General features: G+C 30.9%; 1 protein-coding gene across 1 annotated transcript; it reads left to right on the forward strand.

Moving 5' to 3' along the window:
- Positions 1-501: 501 nt before the first annotated feature.
- LOC134709683 (neuronal acetylcholine receptor subunit alpha-10-like) lies at positions 502-10455 on the forward strand. The gene is made up of 7 exons (XM_063569831.1): positions 502-673; positions 2038-2177; positions 2986-3030; positions 3890-3999; positions 7428-7963; positions 8865-9052; positions 10291-10455. The coding sequence occupies exons 1-7, from the start codon at positions 622-624 to the stop codon at positions 10438-10440; spliced, it is 1221 nt and encodes a 406-aa protein (XP_063425901.1). The 5' UTR covers positions 502-621; the 3' UTR covers positions 10441-10455.
- Positions 10456-12061: the final 1606 nt, after the last annotated feature.

Here is a 12061-nt window from a genome sequence, read left to right on the forward strand (position 1 = left end):
TAGAAATACATCTAACAAAAACACAGAGTGGACGTGGGCGGTTACTTGTTTATCCCAACACCAAAAAGACACTAATTACTGATCTGAGAGTACACTCGGTTACTGACAACATCTAAGACTAAATAAGTCTTAAGTTAAGTATGTTTGTCAAAAAGTTACATACAAAGAAAAAGAATATTTTCGCTGAAAATGTATTTTGTGCGATTATAGAACATCAGTATGCTAAAATAAAGACACGAAGCCAAAAGTAATATAACCTTCGTATAGAAATATAAAATTGTTTAGTAAATCAAAATCAAATCTACACATGCATTTAAATGTGTATCATGAATACTGAACTAATTATACAAGTCTTAATTGTAAAATAGTGTTAAAATGTAATAAATTATCTTTGAAGTTTAACCAACTGATTCTGATCAGAATTGAATAACAAAAAAGATTACATCAGAGACATGTCAGCTGGTGTTGTCATTTGTCTGTCTGAGGTACGGCATTGGGATACCTATAAACAGTCCATATTAATATATATATTCGGATTTCAAGTTTGTTTATTACTTAAAAACTGTAAAGTCGGACTTTTTCAAAATATACTGTGTTAAAGATATATTGACAAACAACTACATGGATTTAAAAATCTTTATTTCTATAATAGTGTGGCAAGCCTTTTCAGGTGGTAAGATTAATAAATTTAGTGGATTTTTTTTTAATAAATTTTGTTTGGAGATTAACCATCAATTAACAGAGTGTTTCCTTTGATGCAGATTATTAATGTACTGACTTACAAATGTTGCACACTTTGATGCTAAACAATGTGAATATTGTTCCGTTTAATGTTAAAAGCCTCGCGCCAACAATTCAAAAATTTTAAAAAATGAAAGGTTAACAGATATACATAGAGAAGTGAATGTCGTTCTTTCCTACGACTGTATTATTTATTTCACTACTTGTCTGTCCCAAGGCAGGAGCCTCAGACTTTTGTCAATCTTGTTTGATCATTAATTTTACTTTCAATTGTATATATATTTCGGAGTATCGTTTGAAGTTCATGTTAACTGAGCTAGTGCATATTTTTGTTTGTGGTTAGCTAGAGCACACCTCCGATTGCTGCATTTTCTTGCTGTATTGATGACCCTTTGGTGGCCATCAACTGTGTCTGCTCTTTGGTCGGGTTGTAGTCTTTTGACATGCCCCGTTTCCATTCTTAATTTTCTTATATATCATAATTAACTTAACGGTTAGCAAATGAAATAGAAACGTTTTTCTTCTAAAGCCCGGAATATGTTTTAAAGGAGATTGAAATATACTTTCATGGAAGTTTCTTCGATTTTCGTATTTCTTATTCTGTTTGGTATTTTTTTCTTTGAACAGTGGTAAAGGGTGATCAAAATATATGTTGGGATATTGTACTCTGTTATTATTTTCAGGATATATTCAAGAATGATTATTTATTCTACAGAAACAGTGGTGTCGTATCTGTATAACCAGTCCTCTTAAATTTCACTAAACAATCAGATAGTTACTTTCACCTAGCTATAAAACCAGGTCTATATCACCATTTTTTTACATGAGAAAATCCCTGTACCAAGTCAGGAATATGACAGGTATTAACCATTCGTTTGATGTGTTTGAGCTTTTTATCATTTGAACATATACTTTCCATTTTGAATTTTCCTTGAGTTGAGTATTTTTATATTTTAATTTTAACTTTTGATAGATTTTTTGTAACAAAACAGATAAATGCTTTGTAAATGGTTCTACATGTTTAGTACTTGAGGTCATACGATAACTGAAATGTAACAAAACAATATGAACAGGAAATTTTATTTAACTTGAAATTTGAGTGACTATATATAAAAAAAAGTTATTAGCATTTTCATTTGGTCCTGTCATTGTCATCGGTATCCTAGTTTTAAACAACTGAGTTGGAACAGGTAATGATTCTCTTTTGTCCAAATCGAAATTAAAACATTCTCAAATTGCATTTCAATACAGTGTATTCGCCTCGCCTGATTTTCGGCAACTTTTTTTTAATTGTAGATGTGCATTGTGTCAGCTTACAAAAACACATATTTGATTTTATATTTACGAATTATGACAGTGGACTCAGACCAGTGTGTGTAGGAGCACCACAAGTAAATCTAAAAATCGGAGTAGCAGTTCGACAAATGATAGATTTGGTAGGTATTTTATCAACGAAAGTATGGAGATGCACTCTCGTGTTGCGTAACTATGTGTACTTAAAATTACCAGGGCTTCCACATAAATTTTGTTCAAAGAAAATAATTTAAATGATTTATTTTTTTATCAAATTGAGCCTTGATATTGTGTCTCCAATAACTTGAAGATACACGTCAGGAAATTAACGTTTTGATCAAATAGTAAAGTATTATGCATTTGTTACTTTTCTGATAACTCAAGTTTATACAAAAAATAGAAAATGTCTCTGCTGTACTAAAAATTACTTGGCAGTTCAAATAAATTTATTGAATAGTGGAGATCAGATTCATTGTATTCGCGTTCGAACCCTTAAGAATTGAAAGTAACACTATATTTTGCACATTTAAAGGGGAACACATCATCTTTATTAAAATATTTGATAAAACTTCAATTAAATGAAGACTTTTCAATAGTTGAGAATTATGTGGTTCTTTTTACAATATCTCTTTTTAAATGTATTTTACAGTAACTGTAAACCAAATGATTAATTAAATATAAACGATAAACAAATTAGTCAATACGAAATGTTGCTTTTGTTGACTTTTTAATGACATAAATTAAATGTATGTCGCTATAACACGTGAGCCTCCAAAGTAATGAAAATTGTTGAGGTTTAAATGTTTTCTTAAAGTTATCTTGTTATGCCACTGCTGGTCTTAATGATTTGTCTTAGGATTATTTGTAGAAACTTTAATTTGATTTTAGAAATATTTCAAAATTTCAATTTTATCTTCCAATATATTCTATAATATAATCTATTCCTTTCAGGACGAACCAAATCAGAGAATGAAGATAAACTTGTGGATCCGATTGGTATGTTTAAACTAAAAATAAATACAGATAAGATATTAAATTGCAGCAGTAATTTAGAAAATTAAGAAAATGTTGACATATATTGATTAGCGGTTGAAATATAATGATATGTGGCAAATTCAACTTCAGTTAATATTTCTTACTTTTTCTCAACAATAATCAAAATCATAATCATCATATTGTATATTTTGCCCAGCTTTCAATAGCAAAGAGTAATGTTTCTCGTTCTGTGATTTGTCTAGGTCTTCCTAGTTTCTTTTGAATTTGTTGTATCACCACGTTTGCATCATGTGTTTCTCGTGGATTCAAATATTCTGATCCAGACTTGAAACTGGTTGATATAACTAAATACATTGAATATGGGTATTCATTTAGATTTATAGAAATTAAATATTACAATTTACATTTTACATTGCAACAATACTAAAACAATCAGCTACGACTATACAATATTCTTTTTAAATTTGCAATCAATTAAGTTAAGATTAATTAAAGATTAACCATGAAGCTATGCTCAACAATACTTAACTGGTGATATATAATCCAAACTACTCCGTCAAAATAGTGTTTTGAATAAAACAGGGTGCTTACAGTGTTATCCATTACCGAACTTTCTGAAATCTAATAGTCCTCCGATTCAAGTTCACTTTCTGTCTAAGCAGGCATATATTACATTAAACGTTCAAGACTTGTTATGATCAATCATGTAGTACCTTTACATCACCCTTTTTAAAACAAAGTCAGACAAATGAAATACAGCCGATTTGGGCTATTTTGCAATGAAATATAAAACTATATAGATAGCGTGTAAACATTTTATCTATACATTAGTGTGTATAAAATACATACCTCGTTTTAGAAATGGAACGATTGTTCGTTGCAATGGAAGCCAAGTGAATTTAATAATACAGATTATATTGTTGTGCCCATCTCAAGAATTTGGATTCCAGATTTGACCCTTTATGACAGGTATAATATTGTACATACTATAAGCTGATATCTAAATTGAGTATTAATTAATGGTAAATAAGTAATTTTGTCAGAAGAAATTTTATCTTTTACTCTTCTGAACACCATTCATGCTTGTATAAGTTTGAAACACTCGTCAGGGCTCAGTTCAACACAATAGAAATTATATTTCTGTTGAGAACATGTGTGGTATTGAACAGAAATTGATCTATATTTTATTTAGAGTTGGCTACATAATCTTCTTGTTAGGTTTTACACTTATTTAAAAAAAAAAAAAAAAAAAAAAAAAAAAAAAGGTTCATCTACTGATAAACATTAAGATCTTTTAACTCATTTTTTAAAGCGATGTAAGTGTTGTGTATGAAATAACAAGATCGTCTTGTCACTATAGTGGCACTATAGTAAACAATTTGTGACATTAAGGTAATTTTGCGATGTATCTGTACAGCTGTAGATACAGCTGTTTCTATTTTTAATATTGTAAGCCCTTTTTGAATAGCTGTTATTTTTTATTGAGTTTTTTCAATTTTGAAATATTAAGTTTGAGCACTGTTAATAGTCATTAATTTCAGTTTCCAATTTAAGAAAATGTAATCAAATTTAGTTTTGAAGCAAGTAGTTTCATGATGAACCAAAATAAACAGTAGCAGATGATAATATAGAAAATAAGGTTTTAAAATGTCAACACAAATCCATCCAACGAATCGATCTAAGAGTACCAGGATAACTTACAGAAACTGACTGCTTGTTTAAATCCTATTGATCCTTTTGCCTTTTTGAACAATAAAATATGTTTAAACTAAAGCCTATTACAACGTCATTATTTTCCCTTTGTGAGCCTCGGACAGTCTGATAGCTTTTGAATACGTCACATAGTAACCGGTGTAATGATGATGTTTTTGAGGTTCCAATTTGGGATAAAAACGTCGTATATACCCCGGCAGTTTCCTAAATATATATACTGACATCTCTGTGTTGTTATCCAATCACAAACCTCGACATATTTGTAATCCGTAATATAATGTATTATTATAACTGTTCAAAACTAAACGTTTGTTACATAAACTTTGTTTATCAATAACAAATCAAACATTCGATGTGGACATGAATATCAATAATGTGGTAATTTTTTATAATTTTTTTTTTATAAAAACTAAGGATTTTGTTATCCCATGGATATTTAAGAGATAACTGTATTGTATTTGAAGCTTTAAGGACGTCCATCGGTAGTTTTACTGTCGCAAATTTAGTTTACCTGGCGACGCGGAGCGGAGACAGGTAAACGGGTATTTGCGACAGTAAAACTACCGATGGACGTCCGAAAAGCTTCAAATACAATACAGTTATCTCTATTCTAATGCAAAACAAGTTTATAATTAAATTTCAATCATTATTTCAGTATAAAACCTTCATTAAAGAAAATTCCGCGAAAAGACGTTATCTTCTTTGGTCCCTACACTAGGTGACGTCATAGGTATCCTTCCGGCGTCAAACATAAACACCGGGCGTTTTCAGGCTTTTGTGCCGCTTCAGAATGTAATAAAATTTGATAAAAAGAAGATTTTTAGGCGCAACAAGTGAGTTTTTCGTTTATTATTGCAGAAATAACATGTCAATTCATTCAGAAATTCAAAATGTCGGCTTCCTTAGTTACAGACAAGGAGATAGAGATTTTTACGCTTGCTGTCATCCAATCAGAACAATTGTTACAAAATAATTGCATTAGAAATTACCATAGCCGTATTTGACACATCATTTAAGAATTTTGGATCCTCAAGGCTCTTCAACTTTGTACTTGTTTGACTTTATAAATATTTTGATATGAGCATCACTGATGAGTCTTATTTAGACGAAACGCGCGTCTGGCGTGCTTAATTATAATCCTGGTACCTTTGATAACTATTAGCATTGTTTAAGATATAATTCAAAGATCTGCTTTACAATTCGTGACACCTGAGCCCACCGCAGTGTATGTTTGGTTCGTTTTGCTTTGTATGTATTTTTTTTTTATGTAATAATTTCACTGTTGCTCGTCTTTTAATCGATTTCGTCATTGGTTTGTTAGTCTTAATAGATTTTGAGTTTCGGTTGTCCATTTGGGATCTCCAGCTACTCTGCTAACTTATAAAATAAGATGTTGATAGAAGCACTCTAATTCGGTCTTCAAAAGTCTGCAGCTGCTTCTCAGAATCTGCAAAACACCACCAGTGTCATATAAGCAGAAATATTATGAACCAGGTTGATGTAGAAGAACTTCTCGGGGTTTTTTTAAGTTAATCGGGAGATACCAGAACTTGTTGATAAATATTCCGTGTCAACTTCACAAATAATACAAGATTCTTGGTATAACGTCATTTTAATGAAGTGTTATAGTGTTTTTTTATTTGTCTTGGTTAATCATTACTTTTACTGTTTAGTATTTTTTTTTATCATATCCATTTGACGTGGCTTGGTATTTATATATACCATCATTGTGTAAGTATGCTATGGTAAAAAAAAAATCCATTTGACGTGGTTCGGTACTTATACATACCATCATTGTGTTGTTGTGCTATGGTAAAATGAAATATAGTCTTAAGTGTTTGCTACTGTGCTTTATCAATATGCCTTTTTGTTTTGCTTTGTTTAAATATGTGTTTGTTTTATAGTGATTAACATTTAAACACAATGTCGGCTGTTCTTCCCCTAGTGTTGACATTGTTCACCTATTATGTCTGTTCAGGTTTTTTTTAATATAACAAAATGTTATGCGACTGTTATACAAGGAACAGGATTACCTTGCTAAGATATCAGAATTAATCTACCAATTTCAATTTCAACATATACATGAATATGACAGCTGTTATTTATCCATTCGTTTGAGCTTTTAATTCTGCCATATGATTAGGGACTTTCAGTTCTGAATTTTACTCTAAATTCGATATTTTTGTTATTTTACTGTTTATGCACCTTTAAGAACAAGTCTATTTAAAGGAATAATCAGTTAACATGGATGATTAAAAGTTTTCGGGTTGTATATGTATAGTCTGATCGTCTGATCACTCACAAAAAGTCAATGCAAATAATGAGCTGTTGAAAACTTGTAAGTAAAACAATAACCATTTGTAAATTTTAGACAATAAATCCCATAATAATAGGTGTTTTGCAAATATAGCAAGTATTGTTTTAATTATGCTATTCGGAATAAAGTGTATTGCTGTAAACTGGTATTGACTTATGAAGGATGATATTCTAATATTGCATTTTGGAAGATTGCTGCTAGGATGTTTACCCACCAATCCCCCCACCCCTGCCCATAAACTCTCTGATTGCCTGCGACATGCGTTTCATTATGTCATACTTCGCCTGCAAAACCTTTGCAAAAAATAAACATTAGAAAACTTGTAATTAGTACGAAAATAGGGTAACGAATCAATTTCTATTTGTAGTCTTACCACAGGGATGTATGGGATGGATAAGTATAGAGCACTTGTTTACTCAGATGGTTCTATTCATTACAATTTCCCTACTATTATTGAAGTGATTTGTCCGATTGACGTCACGAGCTTTCCATTTGACACTCAAATTTGTTCTTTAAAATTTGGTTCGTGGGTGTATCATGGACATCAACTAGATATACAACCAAGTGAGAGTCCGATAGATTTATCATCTATGAAATCGAATGTGGAATGGCTTATTCCAAAGATTGAAGTTGAAAAGAATGTGGTAATGTACGGATGCTGTCCGGAACCCTATCCAGATGTTACATTTTATATCCATATAGAACGTAAACCAGCATATTATGTAACGAATATCATAATACCATCCATCATGATAACATCTATTGGTGTTCTGTGTTTTTTACTTCCTGTGGACTCCGGAGAAAAGGCATCGTTAGTTATCATGATCACACTTGCCATGTCAGTATTTCAGTTACTTGTAGCAGATAAGCTTCCCCCATCAGCCGAAGCAACACCTTGGATTAGTAAGTATCTTAACTTTAAATTTAATATCCAATCATGTTAGTTATCTCATATGTTCCATATTAAGAAGAAAATTATGTACCTTCTAAAAAGTAAAATCACCAAAATACTGTACTCCTACTAAAAAGTAAAATCACAAAAATACTGTACTCCTACAAAAAAGTAAAATCACAAAAATACTGTTCTCCTACTAAAAAATAAAATCACAAAAATACTGTACTCCTAGGAAGATTCAAAACGGTAAGTCTCTTATCAAATGGCAAAATCAAAAGCGAAAACACATCAAAAGAATGGACAACTGTCATATTCCTGACTTGGTACATGAATTTTCTGATGTAAAGTATTTATTTACGTTTATATAAATACACAGATAAAGAATTTACAGTGTGCTTACACCATCACATTTTTACTTCTGTTTTCTTCATTATGTATGGGCTGAGGAGATGAATTAGGAAAGTGCATGATTAAACTGTACAAGTTATGGCCTGTTTATTCTTGGGACTGTAGTCGTAGACATAAAAAAAAAAAAGTATTTACCACTTCAGGTTGACTTTTATGAACGTTTGCAACCATACGCATTCACACCTGCTTATTTCTTTTTATTCGTATAAAATTATATCATATCTACCTTAAACATTATTTTATTTATTATTAATCCTTGTTCATTTGGAGGAAAACCTCAAATGAGTGGATTTGAAGACGGTTTTTAAAACCATAGATTTCTAATCTCACAAAAATATTAATTAATATATTATGGAAAATTTAATGACAATCAACTTGTCATTCTCTTTTGGGATAGTTATTGGGTTTTTTTTATATTTTTTTCAAGACTTTAGCTTGAACCCTTAGAAGTAACGTCAACTGTATAAAATCCTTTTTCAATTACTTTTCATCATTTTTCAGTGTTCTTTTTCAACTTTATACTTGGCATGTCAGCTATTACCACTACAATACAGGTAGCTGTCATCAATATCTACTACCGTGGAGAAAAACAAGTACCAGAATGGATTAAAAAAGGAATCATTGTACCACTGTGCCTGATGATGTTCGTTAAAATTCCTGGAAATCCTTCATCAACATGCTGTAATGAGGTATTTATTTGTTGAATTCTTTACAGCAGTAAGGCCATTTCAATCGTTGTTGAATTAGCATTTAAATCTTATTTAAAAGCATATATTTCCTTAACTGCTTCATTATATATTTAATTTCCGAAATAGTTTTGTAGGAATGCATCCATCCAGGTGATGCAAAACCGCTCCAAGTAAAGAGAATATTAAAGTCACTGTGCAAGGCATAGACGTTACTTTTTTACAACTGCACCAAACATTGCATTTCTAGCTGAGGTTCATTTGAAAAACACTGATAACTCTTTGATGGTTTGTATATAAGTGCACTACCATCCATGCATTTGAACTTTTGAAATTTGAAAGAATAGAAGCTCATTTCATGAATCCATGACTACCGTTAGTTGGTTATTGTTTTCTTTGACACCCGTTGGCAAATACTTTTGCATATACAGGACAACCTGTGACAAAAAAGTTCTCTTGATTCTTTATATGTTTAGAAGAGTATACAATTGGCTAATGTTTGAGTGTAAACTGACTGAGGATCGACATCCTTAACTCCATTTGTATTGACTTTCAAATTATGGTTTTTAATAAAGAAATACTCATAAAAGTTGAAAGTAAAATCACAAAAATACTGAACTTAGAGGAAAATCAATTCGGAAAGTCCATAATCACATGGCAAAATCAAATAACAAAACGCATCAAAAACGAAAACATATTCCTGACTTGGTACAGACATTTTCAAATGTAGAAAATGGTAGATTAAAAGATGTATGAACTATTTTGATTGTAAGCAAAAAGGTGGACAACACCGTCGAAAAGTCAAGATGAACTGAATGGGCAAAAAACATTAGATAAATAACGAAGATGCATGCATAAAACATAAAGTCTGCACCTTACCCACACATATCATCGGTTTGTGCCTCGCTCGTGACATTACTGATATGAAATCTTTCAAGTGACAGTTGTTGGCTTTTATAACTTTAATACAGAATCAAATTGACGTTCTATCTATAAATGTAAATTCATACACTTCAAATGAGGCCGATTATGATTTTTTAAAATACATAAACGAACAGTATTGGTGTACAAAGAATAGACATGACCATAAAAACAATGAAAATATAATATCTTAGATAAATGAATAAACATAAACTAAAAACTACCACACTACTTTTGGAATTATATCATACATTACTTTATCTGCACAATTAATAAGTACCCATTTTATTAAATTACGAACTGTATTTTTTTACTTTCAGGAGAATGTTTGGGATTTAGTCAAGGACATCGAAGAAAGTACAAACACAGAACTCTGGAAAAGTTTATCTGTAGTTATTGACAGACTTGGAATATTGATATTTTCTATCACTTTAATTTCTGGTTGTTTTATTGTATATTCAGTCAAGTAAATGGTGTTATACCTGACGAGGCATCTGGTATCTTTGCTTAATCAATTAATGTGATTTAAACATAGTTCATATAATGTTATCTAATTGAGGATATACAGAAAATTATAATAATTGATTCATAAAAGTAATCTCGTTTGACAATAACGCAGGAGTCATTCAGAAAATATTAGTACTGTTGTGATTTTTTTTTTCGAAATACAAAGAACTTAAAATCTGATTGAGTATTTAACAGTATTTCAACATTCGTTAACAATAAAAATTCGTAAATTATCATAATGAAGCTCATAATACTTCTAATGTTTATTTAATTAAAAAGTATTGATGATAAAAAAAAAATTAGGTCAAACTGTTTAATGTAAGAAAAACTTCATTCATTACTTCTTCACACGAATAAACTTTAAAATGGACACTTATTTCCTTGAATAAAATTGAGAATGAAAAAGGGGAATTTTCAAAAGAGACAACAACCATAATAAAGAGCAGAACTGGTCTTAAGTACAGCGAAAAAAAAACCACGCGATGGTTGCTTCAGTTGGTCCATGAAGAAAAATGTAAAACAAAGTAGTGAAGCATTGTGTCATTGATTATAGTATGGGCTTATCAAAGAAAGATCATTCCTACTACTTTTGTCACTTTGTAGGTTTTGCTCAATCTTGACGTTTCGAGCTGTTTTGAAATTTTCAATGATAAACTTAATTGCATGGAATGGTTACATTTGTATTTATGCAGAAATGTACAATAAGTATAAGATAAATTGATCACTCTTTCATTTCTTTCAGTCTACATTTTAAAATACCTGTACCAAGTCATTGAATTTTTCTCGGAGTTCAAAATTTTTGTGATTTTACTTTTTATTCAATACAAATAAGAAGTTGTGGTATGAGTGCCAATGAGACAACTCTTCATCCAAGTCGCAATGAGTAAAAAGTAAACAATTATAGGTCAAACTACTTGACAATGATCTAATTAGTTATCAAAGGTATCAGGATTATAATTTAATACGCCAGACGCTCGTTTCGTCTACATAAAAGGTTTCAGTCCACCAATTAAAAGTCCCTATCTGCTCAACCAAATTTTTGCAATTTTCATAGCTTTTTAATTTTTTTTATCTTAGGTTTAACCTCTTAAAACCAGGTATGTCCTGAATCGTATAGGTATCACCTTTCTTCATGCCAATTTTCAACATACCTTTAAAGCCATATAAGAAAGAAGAGACCTTCCGAATTGATGTACCACAAAAAAAAAACCGTGGTTTTCTTGAAATCTTAAATTAGTATACCATGGAGCGCGTTAATCCTCAATTTTTATTGTCAACTCATCGACAAGTAAATTTGAGCTCAAAATGGTATTAATATATTTCTCTTTCACCAAAAGTTTCATTTCTGCAAATTTGTTGGTCAGTTTAAGTAAACTAGGCCATCAAAAGCACTATTATGTGTCAGAGTAGGGCTAGTGCTGATTAATGGGCTGCTGATACCCTCGGGAAGGAAAGGTCCACCAGCAGTGGCATCGACCCAGTGGTGTAAATATTTATCAAAGGTACCAGGATTATAATTTACTTCGCCAGACGAGTCTATATCAGCTGTTCTTTTGTTTGGTATTGTTCTATAGATTTGCATAT

The sequence above is a fragment of the Mytilus trossulus genome, chromosome 3, assembly GCF_036588685.1.
Source record: "Mytilus trossulus isolate FHL-02 chromosome 3, PNRI_Mtr1.1.1.hap1, whole genome shotgun sequence".
Lineage (NCBI taxonomy): Eukaryota > Metazoa > Mollusca > Bivalvia > Mytilida > Mytilidae > Mytilus > Mytilus trossulus.

Coding starts and splice junctions, on each gene's coding strand:
- LOC134709683 (XM_063569831.1), top strand. CDS start 622: ATGGATTTAAAAATCTTTATTTCTATAATAGTGTGGCAAGCCTTTTCA. Junction 2,178..2,985: donor TTCGACAAATGATAGATTTG/GTAGGTATTTTA, acceptor TATTCCTTTCAG/GACGAACCAAATCAGAGAAT. Junction 7,964..8,864: donor CGAAGCAACACCTTGGATTA/GTAAGTATCTTA, acceptor ATCATTTTTCAG/TGTTCTTTTTCAACTTTATA.